Source organism: Hyperoodon ampullatus (genome assembly GCF_949752795.1).
Source record: "Hyperoodon ampullatus genome assembly, chromosome: 1".
In the NCBI taxonomy this organism is placed as follows: domain Eukaryota; kingdom Metazoa; phylum Chordata; class Mammalia; order Artiodactyla; family Ziphiidae; genus Hyperoodon; species Hyperoodon ampullatus.
Window position 1 is genome coordinate 29720871 of NC_136914.1, and position 24059 is coordinate 29744929.

General features: G+C 37.8%; 1 protein-coding gene across 1 annotated transcript; it reads left to right on the forward strand.

Annotated features, from left to right (window-relative positions):
• Positions 1-21112: 21112 nt before the first annotated feature.
• Positions 21113-23017, forward strand: LOC307062790 (splicing factor 1-like; the record flags this gene model as incomplete). The annotated part of the gene is given in 3 exon segments (XM_079718654.1): positions 21113-22449; positions 22451-22788; positions 22791-23017. Coding segments are annotated over 3 exon segments (1902 nt in total).
• Positions 23018-24059: the final 1042 nt, after the last annotated feature.

The window sequence follows — 24059 nt, forward strand, 5'->3', positions numbered from 1 at the left end:
GGGAGGGAGGGAGGGAGGAAGGAAAGAAAAAGAAAGTGGAAAGAAGAAGGGTGGGAGGGAGGGAGGGATGGAGGAAAGAAAAAGAAAGAAGGAAAGGAGGAGCGGAGGGAGGGAGGGAGGAAGGGAAGGGAGGAAAAAAAGAAAGAGCAGGTAAAATAAAATAGAATAAAGTATGAAATATAGTAGCGTTATTAAAATTAAAAAGTAATTATTGAAAAAAAACACGGAGCGATAGAACCCTGGGACATATGGTGGAAGCAAAGCTATACAGAGAGAATCTTACACAGAAGATTACACATACACATTCACAAAAAGAGAGCAGGGGGAAAAATCAAAAATCTTGCTCTCCAAGTCCACCTCCTCGATTTGGGATAATTCGTTGTAAAAAGAGGAAAAGGGCGAAAAGTCTGAAATCTTGCTAAGTCCACCTCCTTAATTTGAGATAATTCGTTGTAAAAAGAGGAAAAGAAAAGGGGGGAAAGTCTTAAATCTTGTCCTCAAGGTCCACTTCCTCAATTTGGGATGATTCGCTGTCCATTCATGCACTCCACAGACGCAGGGCACATCAAATGGACCGTGGAGCTTTAATCCACTGCCTCCGAGGCTGCACAGAGAGATTTCCCTGTCTCTGCTCTCACAGCTCCCGGGTCTCAGCCTTGGACCTGGCCCCGCCTCTGCGCGTAGGTCGCCGGAGGGCGTCCGTTCTTCGCTCAGACAGGACGGGTTTAAAGGAGCCGCTGATTCGGGGGCTCTGGCTCACTCAGGCAGAGGGGAGGGAGGGGAATGCCCTCTCCTCGCGCACCAGGCAACAAAAGGGAAAAAAGTCTCTTGCCTCTCCGGTAGCTCCAGACCCTTTCCCCGGACTCCCTCCGGGCTAGCACTAACCCCTTCAGGCTCTCTTCCTGCCGCGAGCCCCAGACCTCTCCCTGCGCTCCGACTGAAAGCCGATACCCGAGCCTCAGCTCCCAGCCCCGCCCGCCCTGGCGGCCGAGCAGACAAGTCTCTCGGGCTGGTGTGTGCCTGAGGGCACCGATCCTCTGTGCCAAAATCTCTCCGCTTTGCCCTCCGCACCCCTGTTGCTGTGCTCTCCTCCGCTACTCCGAAGCTTTCCCCCTCCGCCACCTGCAGTCTCCGCCCTCGAAGGGGCTTGTAGTGTGTAGGAACCTTCCCTCCTTCACGGCTCCCTCCCACTGGTGCAGGTCCCGTCCATATCCTATTGTCTCTGTTTATTCTTTTTTTCTTTTGACCTACCCAGGTATGTGGGGAGTTTCTTGCCTTTTGGGGGGTCTGAGGTCTTCTGTCAGCGTTCAGTAGGTGTTCTGTTGGAGTTGTTCCACGTGTAGATGAATTTCTGGTGTATCTGTGGGGAGGAAGGTGATCTCCGCGTCTTACTCTTCCGCCATCTTCCTCCGGCTCCTCCTGTATAGTCAAATTTCTTAATTCTTCTTTGCCCAATTCTAGTGTATTAAATAAAAATTCCTCCGTTTGTTTATGTTATGAAATTAATTAGCACATAGATATACATACTATTCTGTAATTATTATTTTAAACATTTACTGTGTTAGTACGTATTTAACACTTTAATTCACATATTTTCCCCTTCTTTCTTCTTGGTTGGCACCACTAGAAGTCTTACCTACTTGTAGATCTTTTCCAAAAACCCGCTGTTGGTTCTCTAAGTTTTACTTATATATTCTTTGTTTTCTATAGTATTTTTATTCTTATTTTTAATCCTTTTTCGGTTTTCTCTATTCTTTTCAAACTTCTTGAAATGGTTGTTAGCTCAGTAGTTTTATTTCTCTCATTTTTCTTTCTCAAATATCTAAGCTATAAATTTCTCTCTGTCTTTCCTGTGCCTTGAAAATTTTGACCTCTAATGTTTTCATTGGCATTCAACTCTGAGTTTTTAAAATTTCTTTTATAATTTCCAATTTTAATCAAATATTCAGTAAGTTATATTTTATTTAATGAAAAAATGGTGTTTATTTTGTCATATTTTTAAAAATTATTAATTTCTATTTTATTGCATTGTGAATGGAGAGCACATTTTTTATGCTCTTCATTCTTTGAGAAAAATACATTTTTGTACATTATTTCATTGTAAACATTTAAAAATTTCCATCAGGGTTTAATATAAATGTGCATTTTCTGTTTAGATACATGTAGTTTTATATATAGTTATTAGAGTTTTATACTTGGATTATTCAAATTTTATGTATTTTGGTTTACTTAATGTCTACATCATATCAACTTCTAAGAGAATTAACAAGCGTAGTTTAATATTTTATCATTTCTTTAATATTTAGGGGCTATATTATTCATTATACATGACATTAGAGGTAAAATCTTTAGTATTTGTAATGAACAGATAATCATTATCTTGTAAAAGGAGCTGAACTAATTATAGGAAAAATGAGAAATAGAAAAACTGTTCCACTGATTTTATTAGCCAGTTAAGTATAAAGAAAAAAAAAGATCATGTAATTTATGAATATTAGGAGTATATGGTATCTCATCCACTTTTGTAAAAGATATGTCACTGACAGAAACAGCAAATAATGCACTTAATAGATTTTAGGCTATTCCTATTAATAAATGAAACTCAGTACATTATCAGTGATACTTTCTAACATTTAACATTACTGGAAGGGATGGGTAACACCATAAAGAAAATGCATAAGAAGCATGGGGATTGGAAGAGAAGATATTTTTAAAATGTGATATAATAATATAAACAGACAGCTCAAGAGAATCAACAGATGAGAAAGTTCATCAAGGTGGCTGGATAAAGATCAGCTTATGGACATCAATAGCACTTCTCTGTAGCAGCAGCAACAAACCCATAAATATTATATTAAACAAATATTACTCATAATAACCAAAATGTAAAGTACCTAGGAACCAACATAAAGAACTAACATTTTATAGAGTAAATTGTAACTATAACATAGTAATAAAATATGTAAATAAAATTAAGTAAAAAGTAATTTAAATACAAGAATGAATAGCTACATTTATATGTCTTAAATGTCAATTTCCTCCAAAGTAAGACATATTATAAATACAATCAATGTGAAATTTCCAGATGAGCATTCTGAGACATTTAGCAATCTTATTCTAAAATGGAAATGAAAGTGTTCAGTTGTAGAGATGTCTAAGTCAACTTTAATAAAGACTCTAAGAGTACCATCACTGACAAATATTGCTATGTATTAAGAAACCATGGTACTAAACTGGCACAAGAACAAGGAGTTTGACTCAGAGAACTAAATAGAAGGCACAGAAATATATGTGTGTATATATATATATATATATATATATATATATATATATAAATGAGAACTGGGGAATGTATGGTTTATTTAGTTGTCAGTGTTGAGAAAACTAACAACTCTATAAAGAAGAGCACAGCTATATCACTACTTTATTCCAAATAATGATGCAATCAAAATGTATTAATACACTAATGGTACAAGAAAAGAAAAAGTATAAAGATAATAGAACACAACTGAGAAGAACATTTTTGTTGCCAAGGGGTGAGAAAAACTTCTTGAATGAGATATAAAAAGCACAAAAAATAGAAAAACAGACTTGACAACACACACACACACACACACACACACACACACACACACACAAATTACCTTCACTGACAGTCTCTGCAACCAAAATCAGATAAACAATAAGTGAAAGGTATTTCTAAATATCTTCTGAATTCTAAAACTAAAAAAAGATTAATAATATAAATTATTAATAGCTAATAATTGTTCTAATTACAGAATAAAAAGAAAATATTTCAACAGCAAAATTGACAAAGAAGTGAATAGCAAATTTGTAAGTGTTGTAGCCCAATGGCTGTGCAAATTTCTTAAGTAACCAGAAAAAAGGAGAATTAAAATATCAGACTGAAAAAATTTAGAAAAATGGATATAATCTACTGGTGACGAGGTTATGAAGAAAGGAAATCCCTGACAGCACATAGGCAAACTAAACTTTGATCCTACTCCAGAGCAATGCATTCCCAAAGGGGGAAAAATTTCTCAAAGGGCCTGAGAAGACAATGATAAGGTACTTATGGGAACTTTCTTTGTCATGGCAGGGAGTCTATCTCTGAGTATGTATAGATAGGAAATGGGAAACTACTATGGACAGCTAGATGCAGTAAGAAGAAAGAGACTAAAATACGTATAGCACCATAGGTAGATCCCCAAAATCTGTAGATGAATGAGAAAAACAGTAAATAGGTCTTAAAGCTTAATGCCATTGTATAAATTAAAATAACACATTCATGAAATAATAAGTAATATCTTGTAATAGCATTTGCATGTTAAGGACATACGCTGGACACACTAGATTGGTCCCTATGAAAGGGAGGTGTAGAAATAGGCATTTGGAAGAAAGAGGAAAAGAAAATAAGATATAAATTGCTTATATCAGAAAACTCCATAATAGTAATTTAAACTTTTAAATATTCCTTTTTTTCCTTAATGTAAAGTGAGTCCAGAATTAGGCAGAGGTAAATTAGAATAGCAAATAGGTAAATAGGTAAATTGATATTATCAATCCATTAAACTCTTTCTATCTGTCTGGAGGTGTAACTGCATTCATGGCTGCTATACACCTCTTTCACTTCAAGGTTTGGCACATACATTCCAGATGACCTGGAAACAAACACAGAAAACAAATGACAATGGAGTCTGTCTTTATAAATGTAGTGATATTTTGGTAATTGTGGTCTTGAGGAACATGAAATTATGTATTATCTATAATTTAGTTTTTCTTGTTTCGATTTACTTGCACAATTAGGCCAAAACTTTGTCATTTTACAAAGGTAAATTAATAATTAACAAAAACTGTACTTATTATTGTAAAACTACGATGTATTCAAATTTTAACAAAGTATCAACAATTTCAAGTATCATGAATAATTCAGTGTATTTTTAACCATGAATGCTTATAAACAGTAAAAAGAACTTTAAATGTTACCTTTTTCAGAAAATCTTATTAAGGAAGTGGCAATTTATTATATCAATATCAGGATTCTTAGGTAGCATGCTGAAAAATTTACTGATTTTTACTATTGATATTTCTTTAAAATATAGGTTTTTTTCCTTTGTATCTCATTCTACAAAATGTAATGGAAAACGAGATTTCTAATACGTATTGACCTCTGCCTCAAGTTGTGACTATACATCATCTCATTCAATCCTTAAAACAACCACTTGATGTGGGACTATTATTCTCCTAGTTTACAGAAGAGGAGATTAAGATGGAAAGGATAAATGCCTTCCCTGAGCTATGAAGCTAGTTGGCAGTGAGCACAGATGGGCAGCAGGAAGGAATTCTATCTCCAAAGCTTGCTCACTGAAAAATCATGCCCTACCTCCTTCTCTCAGGGCTTTCCATTATTCTTTGTTTAAACTGAAGTTATGCTTTGACCAAATGTAGAACTTGAATATGAGGCTTTTGGAATTGAAACCTGTGTTTAGTCCTACCTTCATCATTAGTGTGAGAGCAGAGTTATGTGAAAGGAATAAAACAAATATTCACTTAGGGCACTAATAGATTCCTTCCGAGCTCTAAGAAAACCCATGAAAGGATTTTCCTTCATGAATTTAAAAGTATCAGGCCTCTTACATGTGATTTACGAAAAATAAATAGGCTGAATAATAAAAATAAAAAAATAAAATAGGCTGAATAAGTTTTGAAAAGCAAGTGATTTGAAAGCTTTTTATGTGCCTCTATGGGAACATAACAAAGAAGCCGGAAGCAAGCAGAATCAGTTTATCCTGTTGCTTGTGTGTCAGAGATGCCCCTGAGGTGCATTACAATAATGTTCTGTGAATAATTCTGTCTTAACAACCCAAGTTTAATAAGGACAAATAATTCTGCTTTTCACATTGAGAATTGAAAGAGTGTTTTTTGGTATAAAATTCTAAAAATTGTTGCCAGTATTGAACAAGAGTGAATGGTATTAAAGCTGAGTAATGAGTTGGTGTATTTCTTTTCCTATATTGGATCACCTTCTTAAAAACAATTGTTCTCTCATATTCTTTTAAACCTACAGTATTATAATCAGGTAAAGTTATGCCTTTGTCAACTCTCATTATCTGGCTTTATTTATTTTATACTTGTACTTCACACTGCAATAACATCAAATATTAAAAATATTTAAGATTTAAATAATACTTAATATGTTTCTGTTTCTTTTATAACATAGGTGAAGAACAATTTAAAAATGGCATTCTTTTCACATATATGCTAAATAAAATTGCTAAAATTAAACATAGTTTGATTTTTTCAGTAAATACCAAAGGTTAAAACCTGCTGTAATAATAAAAAGTGTAACCAAATCTACATTTTCAGTATAGCATTGCTTATAATCCACTTTATAGTATCAACTCAATACATAAATTGACCATATTTAATATTATTTTCATCTATACTTCTTGAAGATAAGATGACAAAATCAATATATTTAGGAAAGTCTCCAATAGGAGTGGAGCTTAGTGTCTAAAAATTCCTTAGGTTCTCACCTTCCCAAACAAATTAGACAATGAAATGCAACTAAATTCCCTATAATAATGTATCTTCTCCACTCCCCTTCAAGCCACCACTGAACAGGTCTGGGACTCTTCCTTTCTGGCTGCTGACAATATATTATGCATATCCACTTGTTTTAAAATTAATAATAATAATTATTATTATTAATAATTAATAATTGTCATCAGTTTTATTCATCCTCAGTCAACACAGGTAAGTAATTTCTCGACAAGACCTTAGAAGGGAATCGAGGGAATTATAGCTGTGAGGTGGGAATAGGCACCCTGGGAATGCATGGAACTAATGTGATCCTTTGGACCCTGTGTGAAGATCATCCTTCTCCCCACACCTCTACTTTATGATCAAGGATGTTACTGTGTGTCCCAGCTATGCTGAGGTATATACTTTATGAGTGAGACAGTGGGAAGTCCTGTAGATGGATGAGAATCACTAACTACTTCAACTGAATTGTCGGACACATATAGAGAATTGGCATATCCTTGAGGCAGGATAGAGAATGTACATTGCTATTCTTTCCAGGACAAAGTAGGCTTTTCTTTTGTTTGTTGCTGAGTGATTTCCAATAGATGACTGTATATCAGGTGTTAAGGCATATGCTCTCTACTCCAATAAAGAGAGAATAATTGACAAAATTTTCAATTTGAAACCTTATAAATTTTATAACCATTCCCTTTTACTTTTAAGACCCATCTGTCTTTTTCAGAGTCCAAATAGGTAGGCTAAATGGTGATATTATCAGGATAATGGAACCAATGAATGGATTCTATATTGTCTTCAAATACCTATTCCAACTGCATGCTTAGAAGTTGAAAGTTAAACATTCTTTGGATGGGGTCCCACAGTTCTGACCAAGAGGCAGACTCAGACTCTAAATACACTTATTAGTATACCATCATGTGTATATGAGATCTGAGAGCAGGGTCCTTCCTGGCCAGTATGCAGACTCCACTTCCCTCCAAGGGCACTCAGTGTTTGTAGTTCACATCTGAAAAACAAAGAAAGGCTCTAACTATCTGTTGTAGTGGCTTTAGTCGGGCTTCAAATCCCCAGACTTATAGTTTTCTCAATTTATACATCTAGAAGTATTTTTTCCAGAGATGCCACCAACACTCTCTTAAAAGTTCCTATGATTAGACGATTTTTATCACCTTTTTTGTCTTTTGCATTGCCTCTTGTGTATAATTGTAATTATTTGGTCTCTGCCACCTGAGAATCTTATCATTTTCATTGAAATCAGGAAACCCTATTCAGTGGCATAATCACCCCTCCATATCCTCAGACTACATATAACAGCTACTAAAAGTAAATTTTCTCATATTGCTACTCTCCTCACCAATACAGTTTTCAGAGAGGTATCCTATGAGGACTATCAGTAGAGAGATCGTAGATGATGGAAGAGGAGTCGGATGACAGCTTCTCTAATGTTTCTAGCTCCTTTGATTATTCCCATTACATAATGAAAATTAAATATTAACATCCAAATTAGATTTTACCATAGGCCAACATCAAGTCCAAGTGCTAGTCAACCAAATAAGTGAATACCAGACCGTTTGAGAATCGAGGTTTCTTTTATTAGCTACTTTCCCCACAAATACAGCCTGATCTAATACTTTCAGACTACAATATAACATATACATTCTCCATATAGAGTGGAAAATGCCTGTGATCCTTTTGCTGTCTGGGACATTTGGAAGGTGCCAAATAAATAAGTCACCAACTGTGGGTTCCCATCATTATCAGATCTCCAACGAGATTCTCCCAAACCTTGACTTGAGAAGCAAAATGTGAAAGTAGTACCACTCCAGAAGGAAAATTTATGAGAAGCTGATCTGAACAACACTCATTGTGTCTTAATTTACTAATCAGGAAATTCCCTTCATTATTCTTGGGCCAGAATTTTTAAATTCAGCATATTGTAGGACTGGCCTATTTGAAATTTGGCTATATGGATTATATTGGCTTATTCTCTTCAGGTTACTATAACAAATACCATAGACTAGATGGATTAAACAACAAATATTTATTTCTCACAGTTCTGGAGGTTGAGAAGTCCAAGATCAAGGTGCCAGCCAACTTGGTGTCTATTGAGGGCCCTCTACCTGGTCTGCACGTGGCCGTCTTCTTCTTACCTTCTCACATGGCCTTCCTTGGTGAATGTACTGGGGAGAGAGAGAGAGAAGGAGAGTTTTCCTGTTTCTTCTGCTTCTTCCAAGGATATTAATCTTATTTTGAGAGCCCCACCTCCCAAAAGCCCCACCTCCAACTACCATTGTATTGAGGATTAGGGCTTCCACATATGAATTTGGGGGGGGACACAAACTTTCAGCCCATGCATCGGCCCTGAGCTTGTATGAGAAAAAAAAAATTTAATTAGAAATTTTACAGGCATTCTTTCTTTCTGACCATTGCACTCTGAAGTTCTAATTTTCCTTCTTTACACTCTCAAATGCAGTTAGATCAACAAGGCCAGCACATAGTCCCTACATAAAGCCCAGCTAGGATTTATTAATAGCTATTAGTTAACTCACAGAAACAACTGGAGGCTTGGGAAGTATCCAAATACATGGGAAAACTTGTAGGACTGAATAACTTAGATAAAAAACTAGAAGTCTCTTTCTTTATCTTAAAACCCAGAATAAGTCCTTTCTTTTAAAGGAGTTTTTCTAAACTACTGCATAGACAAGAAGCTTGTTTAATAAAGATAATTGCTTGGTTTTTTAGGACATTTTACTATTATTAAATAGATGGTAGCAAAGACCACCCATTTGTTTACTTTTCTGTAGTCTATAATGGTCAAGATTTGTGTAGTTGTGGAAATTTAATGGGAGAAGAATTTCCCTAAATTGAGTGCTCAAAGTAGTGTGTGTATATGTACATTCATTAAGATAATATGCACTCCTTGTTTAATAAAGGGAGGTTTCCTTGGGTAACTTTGTAAAGAAATTCATAATTTCTGGGCTGTAATGAATAGATGTTGATTTCTGGACAAAGTACCAGCATTTCATTAAATGTTTTATATATATTAAGGAATGATTGTATATATTTAATTGAAATTTTTAGAAACAATTGTAGATTAACACGCGATTATAAGTTATACAAAGAGATCCTGTGTATACAGTTTTCACCAATGAAATTTGCAAAACTATAATATAGTATCACAAACAAGATATTGACATTGATACATTCTACTGACTTATTCAAGCTTCCCCCTTTTACCTGTACTCTCTTGTGTTTGTGTATGTGTGTGTATATGTTTGTGTAAGTCCTGTGCAATTCTATCATATATTTAGGTCCATATATCCACCGTCAAGACACTGAACAGTTCCATCACCAAAAGGATCTCTCAAGTAGCTCTTTTATAATCACACCTACCCTAACACACTCTCTCTGTCCCTACCTGCTGAAATCCACTACTCTGTTCAACATTTCTCAGACTGTCATTGCAACAATACTATATAAGTAGAATTTCACATTATGTAATCTTTTGTGTTGCTCTCCCACACCCTGTCTCAAGATTCATCCAAGGTGTTGTGTGTGTCGATTCCTTTCGTTTTTTTTTTTATTTTAGAGTAGTATTCTTTACTATATATCCATAACAGTTTACTTAAACACCAGCTTATTCACCTATTGAAAAACATCTGAACTCTTTCCAGTTTTGCAATTATAAATAAAGCTGCCATGAGCTTTGGTGTACAAGCTTTGTGTGAACATATGTTTCATGTCTCTGGGATGAATGCTCAAGAGTAAAATTTCTGGGTTGTATGGGAATTGCAGCTTTAATTTTATAAGAAACTTCCAGACCGTTTCCCACGGTGGCCATACAACTTTACCTTCCCAATAGTAATGTATGTGTCATCTATTTTCTCCATAATCTTTCTGGTATTTGGGGGTTTGCATTACTTTTTTAACCTTTCTGATTGGTGTATAATATCTCACTGTGGTTTTTGTTTGCACTTACCTGATGGATACTGGTGTTGAAAATCTTTTCATGTGCTCATTTGTCATTTGTATATCATTTTCAGTGAAATATTGTTCATGTTTTATTGCTCAGTTTTTAACTGGATTTTTTTCATAACTGTTGAGTTTTGATAGTTTTTAATATAGTCTAGGTAATAGTGCTTTGTTGAGTACGTGGTTTGCACACATTTTCTCCCAGTTAAAGCTACTCTTTTTATCCTTTTCACATCAATTTTCACAAACCATGTTATTCTGCAGGCAGTGAGGTACGTGAATCACATATTCTGCAGCTAATCTGTGGAATCCCCAATGTGGCTCTTGAAGACACTAGCCTCAGCTTTTTAGAAAAGCAATGTTTACAGAAAACACTCTACTGCTAACAGACAACTGCTCTTTGCCCTCAGGGACCTAACAGGGTTTGGGTTAAGATAAGTGATGATGAGTTTGCTCTGGCCTTGACAGGGTCCACTTGCCAATGAAGCTGGCAGGTGTGGTGACTCGGGGGCAGCTGAAGGGTCTCCTGTGTGACTGTGACAGCAGCAAAGGCCACGTTCTCCAGCAATGTGGTTTGCAGTTTTTTGTTTTGTTTTGTCTATGTTTTTTATCTTTTAAGGCGACCACAGTAAGTTTTACATGATTACATTTAGACAAATGACCATTTTAATTCAATTCAGTTCATTTTTTTTCTTTTATGGATCACACTTTTGGTATCAAGTGTAAGAATGTTTTGCATAGGCCTATACCTCAAAGATTTTTCTCTTGTGGGTTTTTTTTTGTTTTTTGTTTTTTTTCTGAAAGTTTTATACTTTAGCATTTTCCATTTAAGTCCCAGACCTCTTTTGGGTTAATTTTTGTATAAGGTGTAAGATTTAGACTGAGTTGTTTTCTGTTTTTTTTACACTTTGGGTGGCCAATTGCTCTAGAGCCTTTTTTTTTTTTTTGAAAACACTATTCTTCTTCTATTGAATTGCTTTTGTAGTTTTCTTTTTTGTCAAAAGTCATTTGAGCATATTTGTTTGGGTGTATTTCCAAATAATATATTATGTTCCATTGATATATGTTTCTATCCCTCTAACAGTACCACACAGGCTTTTTTACTGTAAGCCTTAATATTATGTACAGTGAGTTCTCCCACTCGTTTTGTCAAGATGAAGACTATTATAGCTATTCTAGGGTAAGCTTGTCTATGTGTATAACAGTCTTTGTTAGGCTATTGGTAGGTATTACATTAAACCTATAGACCAATTTGACATCTTTACTATGTTCAGTCTTCTAATCCATGAATACTGTGTGCCTCCCAATTAACCTAGATCTTTGATTTCTTTCCTCAGCCTTTTGTAATCATCAGTATACAGACTTTGTATATGTGCTGTTAAATGTATGACTAAGCGTTTCATTTTTGTGGTGCAATTGTTTATTATGTCCTTAATTTTAGTTTCTGTGTGTTCATTGTTAGTATAAAGAAACGTGATTGATTGTGTGTTGATCATGTATCCTGCAACCAATTGAACTAACAATTTTTCTAGGCCTCCTATTTATTTATTTATTTATTTATTTATTTATTTATGTCTGGTAAGATCATTGTTATGCTCTACACAGATCTTTATATCTACATATATAGTTGCATTTCTTCTCTTCCAATCTGTATTGTTAAAATTTATTTTTCTTGCCTCATTTCAATTTCTAGACCTTCCAAAACTATGTTGAATAAGAGTGGAGAGAGTGGCCAACTTTGTCCTGTTTCCAATAGTAGAGGGAATATATTCAGTTTTTAATCATTAAAAATGATACTAGCCAGACAAGAATGCCACAAGAAAAGAAAATTACAGGCAAATATCCCTGATGAACATAGAAGCAAAAATCCTCAGCAAAATATTAACAAATCAAATCCAACTATACATTAAGAAGATCATACACCATGATCAAGTGGGATTTACTCCAGGGAAGCAAAGTCTGCAAATCAATCAGTATGATACATCACATTAACAAAAGGAAAGAAAATAATCATATGATCATCTAAATAAACGCAGAAAAAAATTTGAAAAAATTCAATATTTTGAGATAAATATTCTCAATAAAGTGGGTAGAGAGGGAAAGTACTCAACATAAAAAGGCCATGTAAGACAAGCCAACAGCTAACAGAGAACTTGAAAGCTTTCCCTTTAGAATTAGGAACAAGACAAGAAAACTCACTCTCACCACTATTATTCAATGAAGTATTGAAAGTCCTATCCAGAGCAATCAGGCACAAAAAATAAAAGGCACTCAAAGTGGAAAGGAAGAAGTAAAACTGTCACTATTTGCAAATGACATGATACCATATATAGAAAACACTAAAGACTCCATCACAACTGTTAAAACTAATAATCAAACTCAGTAAAATTGAAGGAAACACAAGTAATATGCAAAAGTGAGTTGCATTTTTATACACTAATAATGAACTATCAGAAAGAAAACAATCTCATTTACAATTGCATCAAAAAGAGTAAAACACCTAGAAATTCAGGAGCTGAAAGACCAGCATATTTAAAACTACAAGATATTAAAGAAATAAATTGAAGAAGACCCAAATAAATGGAAAGATATTGCTGATGGATTAGAAGAATCAATATTATTAAATGCCCATAGTACATTTAATGTACATTTAACATTCAATGCAATCCCTATCAAATTCCAATGGCATTTTTCACAGAAGTAAACAAACAATCCTAAAATTTGTATGGAACAAAAAATGACCCTGAGTAGCCAAAGCAATCTTGAGAAAGAACAAAGGTAGAGGCATTACATTTTCTGATTTCAGACTATCTTACAAAGCTATAGTAATTAAAACAACACTTTATTGACATAAAAACAGACACATAAATCAATGGGAATAGAAAGCCCAGGAATAAACATATATATATATATATATATATATATATATATATATGTCAATTAATTTATGATAAAGGAGCCAAGAATATACAATGGGGAAATGAAGTCTCTTTAATAAATGGTGGTGGGAAAATTGGACAGCTACATACAAAAGAATGAAACTGGACCGCTATCTTACACCATAAAGAAAAATTAACTCAAAATGGATCAATAAATTGGATGTAAGACCTGAAACTATGTAAATTCTAGAAGAAAACATAGGTGGTAGACTTGTTGACATTGGTCTTGGATATGCTTTCTTGATTCTGAGACCAAAAGAAAAATCATCAAAAGCAAACACAAATAAGTAGGACCACATTAAACTAAAAAGCTTATGCGCAGTTAAGGAAACCATCATCAAAATGAAAAGACAGCCAACTAAGTGGGAGAAAATGATATATGTAATAAGGGGATAATATCCAAAATATATAAAGAACTCATACAATTCAAAAGCAAAAAATCCCCCAAAAACAAGCCATTTTATTTAAAAATTGGCAGATCTGAATAGATGTTTTTCCAAAGAGGACATGCAGATGGCCAAGAGGAACATGCAAAGTTACACAACATCACTGATCATCAGGGAAATGCAAATCAAAACCACCATGAGATACCACCTCACACCTGTCAGAATGGGTATTAACAAAGATACGAAATAACAAATGTTGGCAAGGATATGGAGAAAAGGAAACTCTTGTGCACTGTCAGTGAGAATGTAAATTGGTGCAGCCACTATGGAAAATAGTATGGAGTTTCCTCAAAAAATTAAAAATAGAACTAACATGAACCAGCAATTCCACTTCTGGGTATTTATCCAAAGGTAACAAAAGCACTAACTCAAAAAAATGTAGGTGCCCCCACATTCAATGTAGCATTATTTACAGTAGCCAAGATGTGGTTATAATTAACTGTCTATCCATGAGTGAATGAATAAGGAAACTGCCATGTATATGTAATGGAATGTTATTCAGCCATAAAAAAGAAGGAAATCTTGCCTTTTATGACAACATGGATGGACCTAGAAGGCATTATGCTAAGTAAAATAAGTCATACAGAGAAAGATAAATACTGTATGATCTGTCTTATATGTGAAATCTAAATAAATAAATAAATAAATAACCAAGCTCATTGATACAGAAAACAAATCGGTGATTGCCAGAGGAAGGGGGTGGGAGGGATGGGAGAAATAGGTGAACTTTTTTGTTTTATTTTAAGTAAATTGAATGAATGAATGAATAAATAAATAAATAGAAAAGCTGTTTTACACGAATAAGTTAATACTGACCCTCAAGCTTCATTTTTACATTATTACCGTATTGCCTTTATCCACATGATATGCATCGGTTCATCTTTTTATCCTTTATGACTTATGCAAACATATCAAATTCTTACTTTTTTCAAGGTCCAGATAATGTATTAATTTTTATGTTACTTCATTCTTTCGTTTTAATTCTTTTTTCCTTGTTCTTTATGTCCGATGGGTATATAACATGATATAACAGACATTTATGTGTGTCTGAATTATCTACATATTTTGCTATGGAAATTTAAATATAGATGAATAATATAAACTAGTGTAAGGTACCTAAGTGTTCTATCTTCAGCAATTAACTTCTCATGACCTACTGTGTCTCCTTTAAACCCTTCAACTCTCCCCCTCTCTTGTATTGTTTTAAACTAAATCCTAAACATCATATTATTTCATTCATAAATATTTGAGTATATATTATATTTATGAACTAAAAGATAAATTACTTTCAGTAAAATCATTTGGTGGTGAATAAATACATGCTTCAGGGTTGATTGAAAATTTAAGTTTTGGTTGAAATCAGTGAAAGGGATCTGTGTATGTTAGTGTTAAATGTATGCAGTTTACCATATGCAATTCATATCTCAATGAAGTTCATATAAGTGAAAATTGCATAATAAATATACTATCATATTATTTACATGTAAATCTAATTTAGGAAGATGTTTTTAATGTAACAATGCAATATAAATAACTCTTTTTGTAGTTAATGCTGTTTTAGTATTTGAAAGAACTTTTTGTGGAATAACAGCTCAACAACTTATAGTGAGGTGAAATCCATCATGCTAAAATCCTGAGACTGGCCTCATGTATTGATTTCATTGGTAACAAAAAATGTACATTTTTGTAACGATCTGAGTCCATTCAGTAACAGAACTCACAGAGTAGTTTGAAAAAGGAACATTTAATATAAAGATTAGACTACCGTTAACTAGTAACATGATTTCCTACTAGGATAAAGAGAATTCTGGGAAATATAGGAATAGCAGTTGTAGGAATAAGGAGTAACGGGATCTACTGAAAAGAATATCCTTACTTCATTACCTTAAACAACAGATAAAACAACAGAGTAATATGCCAAATATGAATAAACAAAGCACAGTCTGATTTGATCGTACGTGGAATTTTACCTTAATGGATTAACAGCTGGTCTTAATTCTTTACCTATTGCTTTGCCAGGAGCAGAACAGATAGACATTTGACAATAGTGTCTGACTTACACATTTATGCACAAACGCCTTGCTTTCTAGTTTTCCTACTTAAGGCTGATTCCATTCTCCTACGCAGTCTTTCCAGATTTTTTTATGACTTTTCTCAAAGAAAAAAGACATTTTTGGTTGGACACTATTTTATATACCACAGTAGAATAGTTGTTTGCTTTCCTGTGGTTACAGACTCACAGCTGTCCCCAAGAGATCATCTAATATGATCTCACGTCCTTACATCATATATCTGATTCTACTAAATTTTTAAAGCACAACAGTAGTTCTTATTCTGTAACAGTAAAGTCTCCTAAATGGGTTCCCTATTTCCAGTACTCTGTTTTATATTAAACCTTGCCTCTCATAATCTAGTTTATGTATGTTATTAGACATTATTGCTTCATGTTCATTGAGATCAATATTTGGCTGGTTAAGGTAAAGCGCCGACTCTAGCAGAAGATCATTAACAAAATTATACTATATATCATTAACATTGTTTTTAAATTTAAAACATAAAAAGTACATTCACTCAGTAATCTATTATGTAGAGCCAATTTTCCCATAGGTATAATCTTATTAATGACTAACATTTGTCATCGTTCATTTAAATAGTACACCCACAGGACATCATCTACAATATTCAGTTGGGTTCTCTGAGCTAAGAATAATTCTAAAGACAATGGCAAATTAATTTGAATTCATTATCATTTATAAAACTTACAGAATTTCAAATAAATAATATTCTTTCACTTTTCACTCCTTCCATTGGCTTATATAATACATGCTACATACCTCTTTATTGTGCTTCACAGACACTGTTGTATTTTGGTTTTTGGTCTTTTTTTTTACAAATTGAAAGTTTTTGGCATTGACCATTTTTCCAACAGCATTGGCTCATTGTCTCTGTGTCAGATTTTGGTAATTCTCACAATATTTCAACCTTTTCTGTTATCATATTTGTTACGGTCATCTGTGATCAGCCCTCTCTCAAGGTGTCCCACAAGTGGTGGAGCCCTACAACTTACCCTCTCATTCCACCAGCTCTTAGAAAACGCAGATGAGACCTATTGCATTGATAACAAGGCTCATCTTCTATGGAACCCTCAAGCTGACCACACCACCTGTGCTCCTCGGGCCAGCTCAATGCTGATCTGTGTGAGCTGGATGTGAACAGGGTGCTCTTCCCTTGCCTGCCTTTCTTCATGCCCATCTTCACCCCACTGTCCAGCAGGGGAGCCAGCAGTACCGGGTCTTCAAGGTGCCAGAGCTTACCCAGCAGACGTTCCACTCCAAGAACATCATGGCCTCCTACGACCCCTGCTATGGTCCTACCTGACTGTGGCTGCCAAGTTCGAAGGCTGCTTGTCCAGGCAGGAGGTGGATGAGCACATGCCTAACTCCAAAACAAGAACAGGAGCTATTATTTACAAAACAGAAATAGGCCCACAGACATAGAAAACAAACTTATGTTTACAAAGGGGAAAGAAAGGTGAGGGATAAATTAGGAATTTGGGATTAGAATATTCTCAGTACTATATATAAAGCAGATAAACAACAAGGACCTACTGTATAGCACAGGGGATTATATCTAATATCTTGTAATAACCTATAGTGGAAAAGAATCTGAAAAAGAATATATACATAAATATGTATATATATATGTTTATATATATATATATATGTGTGATTCACTTTTCTATACACCTGAAACATTGTAAACCAACTATACGTCAATAAAAAAATAAAATAAAAAGAAAGAACAGCAGCTATTTTGTCAAGTAGATCCCCAAATATGTGAAAGCAGCTGTCTATGACATGCCACCCCAGGGCCTAAGAAAGTCCACCACCTTCATTGGTAACAGCCCGGCCACCCAGGAGCTGTTCAAGCATATCTCTGAGCAGTTCACAATCATGTCCAGAACAAGGCCTTCCTGCACTGGTGCTCAGGCGAGGACTGGATGAGATAAAGGTCACCCAGGCTGAGAGCAGCCTGAGCGACCTGCTGTCCAAGTACTAGTAGTACCAGGATGCCATAACCAAGGAGAGGGGCAAGCTGTCTTATTTTAAGAAATACCACAACCATCCCAACCTTCAGCAACCACCACCCTGATCAGCCAGCAGCCATCAACATCAAGGCAACAGGCTCCACCAGCAAAAAGATTATGACTCACTGAGAGCTCAGATGATGGTTAGCATTGTTAGCAAAGTATTTTTAAGTTAAGATATCTACATTGCTTTTTTAGACACAACACCACTGCAGTTATACTGTAGACTACACTTGTCCTATAGTAGTGTAAACATAACTTTTATATGCACTGGGAACCCAAGAAATTTGTGTGACTCACTTTATTGTTGGCTTTATTTTATTGCAGTGATCTGGAACCAAACTTGCAACATTTCCAGTGTATGCCTGTACTTCTTTAAATTATTTGGTGCTATTATAAGTAAAACTAACATAAATAAATCAAACAGAATAAAATCATAGCAAGCATATATTTCATCCAATAAAGTTGGTCCTTAGCATACTAGTGAATAACATAGCAATGTCAGCATTAAGTATCAGTCAATATGGTAAACAGATTAATGGTGGTAAAATGACAAAGTCTTGGGCTTCCCTGGTGGTGCAGTGGTTGAGAGTCCGCCTGCCGATGCAGGGGACATGGGTTTGTGCCCCGGTCCAGGAGGATCCCACATGCCGCGGAGCGGCTGGGCCTGTGAGCCATGGCCGCTGAGCCTACGTTTCCGGAGCCTGTGCTCCGCAACGGGAGAGGCCACGACAGTGAGAGACCCGCGTACTGCAAAAAAAAAAAAAAAAAAAAAATGACAAAGTCTTTTGAGTTAAAATTGTTTTTCAGAGTTTCTACTTACTAACTCTTTCTGTTCTAATATACACTAACAAAATGTATCACTTACATATTTAATGAATCTCTGCAAGTATGTGCAATACAAAGACATGCACCATGTTTTATTGAAAAAAAGTACCAACTTCAGAAATACTTACTCAACCACACATCTATTTAATCATTTACTCAACCATGGATTTAATCTCTTCTTTCACACTGGGCACTGTGCTAACTCTTGTATACAGAAGGACAGAAGAGTTCAAAGCCTGAGTGGATTCAAGTCCAGCTTTTCTTACTACATGAGTGATTTGGAAAAAAAAGTCACTTTCTTATTCTAATGTTTTCTTCTGTAAGATAAAAAGTATACATTGATCTGATGAAAACTAAATGAGTTAGTACAGGGATGAAACTCACATAAACATTAATATAAATAATTGTTGACAGTACTTGTTTTTATCAACACACAATTTTTAAAAATGATGCTTATTGTAGGTAAGAAAAAAAAGAGATAAATGAAAAGTGAGACATAAGTAACCATAACTTCAAACCGTATTCAAGCTTCGGAGACACTGACCAAATAAGAGTAAGTAGACCAATCTCGAGGTTTCTGAAGGAGAAAGGGGGAGTCAGTATAAACTGCCCTGATAAGCATTTTGTTAGTTTGTTTGGCTCTGTTTCCTTTCTCAGATACAGAATAATTACGAAAGAGGTAAAGTCATCAGCACTGAAGAGAGAAATAAAATCTCCTTTGACACATAAAATGAGAATCCCATTAAGTTGAGCTAGGAAAATATTACTTAAGCCAAACCAGTGTTTATCCATGAAGACTTCCAAGGCACTGCAAGTGTGCATGGTCTTGACTATAAAGGTTAATTATCACAGACCTCCTTTTTATATTCGTCTCTGAAAAACATCCCTTTCTTTTATAAAACACATGATCATCCATGTCATTGGGATACAGAAAGAATGGATATCTAAATCCCCAAATAAGTTGCAATTTAATTTTTAGGTAAAAGAACTTCACATTGATTTTAGTTCCTGTAATACTAAAGTGAACTATTTTTGTTTCCAAATTAACCTCTCAATGTAAACCCTCTGATAAAATGCTAATTTATAAGAAGATACATTCATACCTCTTACTAAAAGTATACCCTGAATCTTCACCAAGAATTCCTCTTCTGTGATTTATTTTATTTTCTTCAATTTTAAGTTTTACGGTCAAAGTTTTGGAACTTTAGTGTCTTTCATTATTTTTAAGCTAGTATTTTACACTTAGAAAATAATTTTATCCTACTATGTCCATAACAAATGATGTTGGGCTACTATGAACCAAGCCAAGTATAGCTGAGGAAAGAATTGGACATTATGGGGTAAATTTTGCACATATCATGTTTGGCAGGAATGTATTTATGTGGAGACAGTAACTAAATCTAGAAAATGGATTAATACATTTATTAAACAAATATTTATAGACAAGTATCCATGTGCCAGGCACTTTTCTACACACTGGGGATAAAGCAGAGAATAAAGTGTACAAAAATCTCTGCCCTTAAAGTGCTGCAAAGATATTTTATTTTTATTATCTTATGAATCTGGGTTTATAAGTAATAAGAAATCAGGAGATTGGGTATAGAAAGTTTGAGTGAGTTTTAGGGGATTTAAACCAATCTTATGCAAAGAGAGCTTATGCAGGAAGGAGCAGACAGGAGTCTAACTCAAATAAGCATCACAGTCAGCACCTAAAGATTATCCATGATGGAGCCCAATAAAAGCGGAATGAGTTCTGTACCAACAGGAATAATGAACTTGGGGGAAGTAAGGAACACTAGATGGCCTGTGCCATCAGTGGATGAAAATGCAGAGCAAAACATGGCTTACTAGATGATTGAAGCAGCTGTCTGGCAAGGGGACGATTAGGTTGGCATGCTTAAAAGTGGAATAAAAAACTTGTACACGAACAAATGAAGTGCACGCTGCGACACCTCCCAGCCCTCCAGGCTCAGCTGCCATTTCCTCGCCTGGCCTAACAGTCCGGCCAATCCCAGCGCGCATCGAGAAGGGCTAAGGCTCCGCCAATCGGAGGCCGCCTATTTCGACCCCTTACCTCGGCCCGGCCCAATCCAGGCTCCGGCCCCGACGTCCCCACCCCGTCCCCGTGGCGCCCTCTCTCCTCCCTCTTTGTGCGTCTCGTGCCGCCGCCGTGAGAGGACGGGCTCTGCGCGCTCAGTGGCAGTACAGTTAGGTCCCCTCCCCCAGAAGATTCGCGAAGGAGAAACCGCCGCCGCCGCTGAAGAGGAGCCGTTGGTGCCGGTCCCTGGGGGGGCGCCATGGCGACCAGAGCTAACGTCACGTCGCTGGACTTTCCCAGTAAGAAGCGGAAGAGGAGCCGCTGGAACCAAGACACAGTGGAACAGAAGACGGTGATTCCAGGAATGCCTACAGTTATCCCCCCTGGACTTACTCGGGAACAAGAAAGAGCTTATATAGTGCAACTGCAGATAGAAGACCTGACTCGTAAACTGCGCACAGGAGACTTGGGCATCCTACCTAACCCTGAGGACAGGTCCCTTTCCCCTGAGCCCATCTACAATAGCGAGGGGAAGCGGATTAACACTCGCGAGTTCCGCACCCGCAAAAAGCTTGAAGAGGAGCGGCATAACCTCATCACGGAAATGGTTGCCCTCAACCCTGATTTCAAGCCACCTGCAGATTACAAACCTCCAGCAACATGTGTGAGCGATAAAGTAATGATTCCACAAGATGAGTATCCAGAAATCAACTTTGTGGGGCTGCTGATTGGGCCCAGAGGGAACACCTTGAAGAACATAGAGAAGGAGTGTAATGCCAAGATCATGATCCAGGGGAAAGGCTCTGTGAAAGAAGGGAAAGTCGGGCGCAAAGATGGACAGATGCTGCCAGGAGAAGATGAGCCGCTTCATGCCCTGGTTACTGCCAATACCATGGAGAATGTGAAGAAAGCAGTAGAACAGATAAGAAACATTCTGAAGCAGGGTATCGAGACTCCTGAGGACCAGAACGATCTACGGAAGATGCAGCTTCGAGAGTTGGCTCGTTTGAATGGGACCCTTCGGGAAGACGATAACAGGATCTTAAGACCCTGGCAGAGCTCGGAGACCCGCAGCATTACCAATACCACAGTGTGTACCAAGTGTGGAGGGGCTGGCCACATTGCTTCCGATTGCAAATGCCAAAGGCCTGGTGACCCCCAGTCAGCTCAGGATAAAGCACGGATGGATAAAGAATACTTGTCCCTCATGGCTGAACTGGGGGAGGCACCTGTGCCCGCATCTGTGGGCTCCACCTCTGGGCCTGCCACCACACCCCTGGCCAGTGCGCCTCGGCCCACTGCTCCCACCAGCAATCCACCTCCACCGTCTCTCATGTCCACTACCCAGAGCCACCCACCCTGGATGAATTCTGGCCTGTCAGAGAGTCAGCCCTACCATGGCATGCACGGAGGTGGCCCTGGTGGGCCCGGAGGTGGCCCGCACAGCTTCCCACACCCATTACCCAGCCTGACGGGCGGGCACGGTGGACATCCCATGCAGCACAACCCGAATGGACCCCCTCCTTGGATGCAGCCGCCGCCACCACTGATGAACCAGGGCCCCCACCCACCTGGGCACCATGGCCCTCCTCCAATGGTACCTGGGAAATACACCTGTGGGCTCTGGGGTCTATCGCCTGCATCAAGGAAAAGTTATGATGCCACCGCCACCTATGGGCATGATGCCGCTGCCGCCTCCCAGTGGGCAGCCTCCACCCCCTCCCTCTGGTCCTCTTCCCCCATGGCAGCAGCAGCAACAGCAGCCTCCGCCACCCCCTCCGCCCAGCAGCAGTATGGCTTCCAGTTCCCCTTTGCCATGGCAGCAAAATACGACGACTACCACCACGAGCACTGGCACAGGGTCCATCCCGCCATGGCAACAGCAGCAGGTGGCTTCCACAGCTTCTCCAGGAGCCCCTCAGATGCAAGGCAACCCACTATGGTGCCCCTGCCCCCAGGGGTCCAGCCGCCTCTGCCGCCCGGGGCCCCTCCCCCTCCGCCGCCTCCGCTGCCTGGTTCCGCTGGCATGATGTATGCCCAGCCCCCTCCTCCTCCGCCTCCCATGGACCCTTCTAACTTTGTCACCATGATGGGCATGGGGGTGGCGGGCATGCCACCCTTCAGGTTGCCTCCAGCTCCCCCACCGCCTCCACCACAGAACTAGACTCGGTTTTTAAGAAAATATATATTATATATAGAGAGAATTGGTCTCGTTTAAACACATGCCAAACCTCACCATATGGAGCCAGACATTGGGACACACGCATGTGATTGTGTGCACACATGTGTGTGTGTGCACGCACCGGGCTGGGCCAAGCGACCGAGGCCTCGCTTAGGAATGGGCAGGTGGTAGTAGGAGCGCCTGCTTGGGCTCTCCTGGCGCCCCATAGCATCGAGTGTCTTCTTTGTCTTCTTTCTCTCCTCACCCAAATCCCTTTGCCTCTCCCCAAACCGGGCCGCCAGGATCCCTCCCCGTGGCGGCAATGGCCCGAGACATGAGAGTGAGGACTTTCAGCACCCATTGGTGACCCTTCCAGGCAGACAGCCTCAGCAGCGCCCCTGGTGGACAGGATGGTTCGGCAAAGCAGCCTGAGTTATTTTTATGGACGGAATCGGAACACACTGGCTCCATATTGTGAAATTTTTTTATTATTATTTTTTTTCCTTTGTTTTTTCCTTTCTTCAGACTCTGTCCAAGGAGATGCTCTCCCCGGTCTTCTGCTGCAATTAGATTCCTTTCCCTTTTTCATTCCTCGTTCTTCTCTTTCTAAGGAGAGAGGAACAAATGGTTCTTAGGCAAAGGCTTTTGGCCATCAATGTCAGGCTAGTGGGGGGTTCCTTTGGTTCTAAGATTTTCAAGGTGCCATAGTCGCCCTGAGATTTTTTTTCCCTAATTTTAAACGTGGGGTTTTGTCTCTGCCACCTTTGTAGACTAGCAGGTTGACCCCCAGGTCCAGGGTCCATATCCGTCCTGGCGCCCCTGCCAGCATTCGGGGCCACCTACGCTGCCTGGGCTTGTCTGCCAGCCAGCAGCGCCCTTTCCACGCCCCTGAGCACCTGAGCTGCCTCAGATTCCATTTGTTCCTCTCTTTCCTGGAAGGCTTCCTTTTCAAATTTATTTTAGTCTCAAATGTCAGTGTTTTGCAGTGTCTAGGGGTTTGAGCCCTTTGTTTTCCATTCTGCTTCCTTTTTTTCCTCCTTCCTCT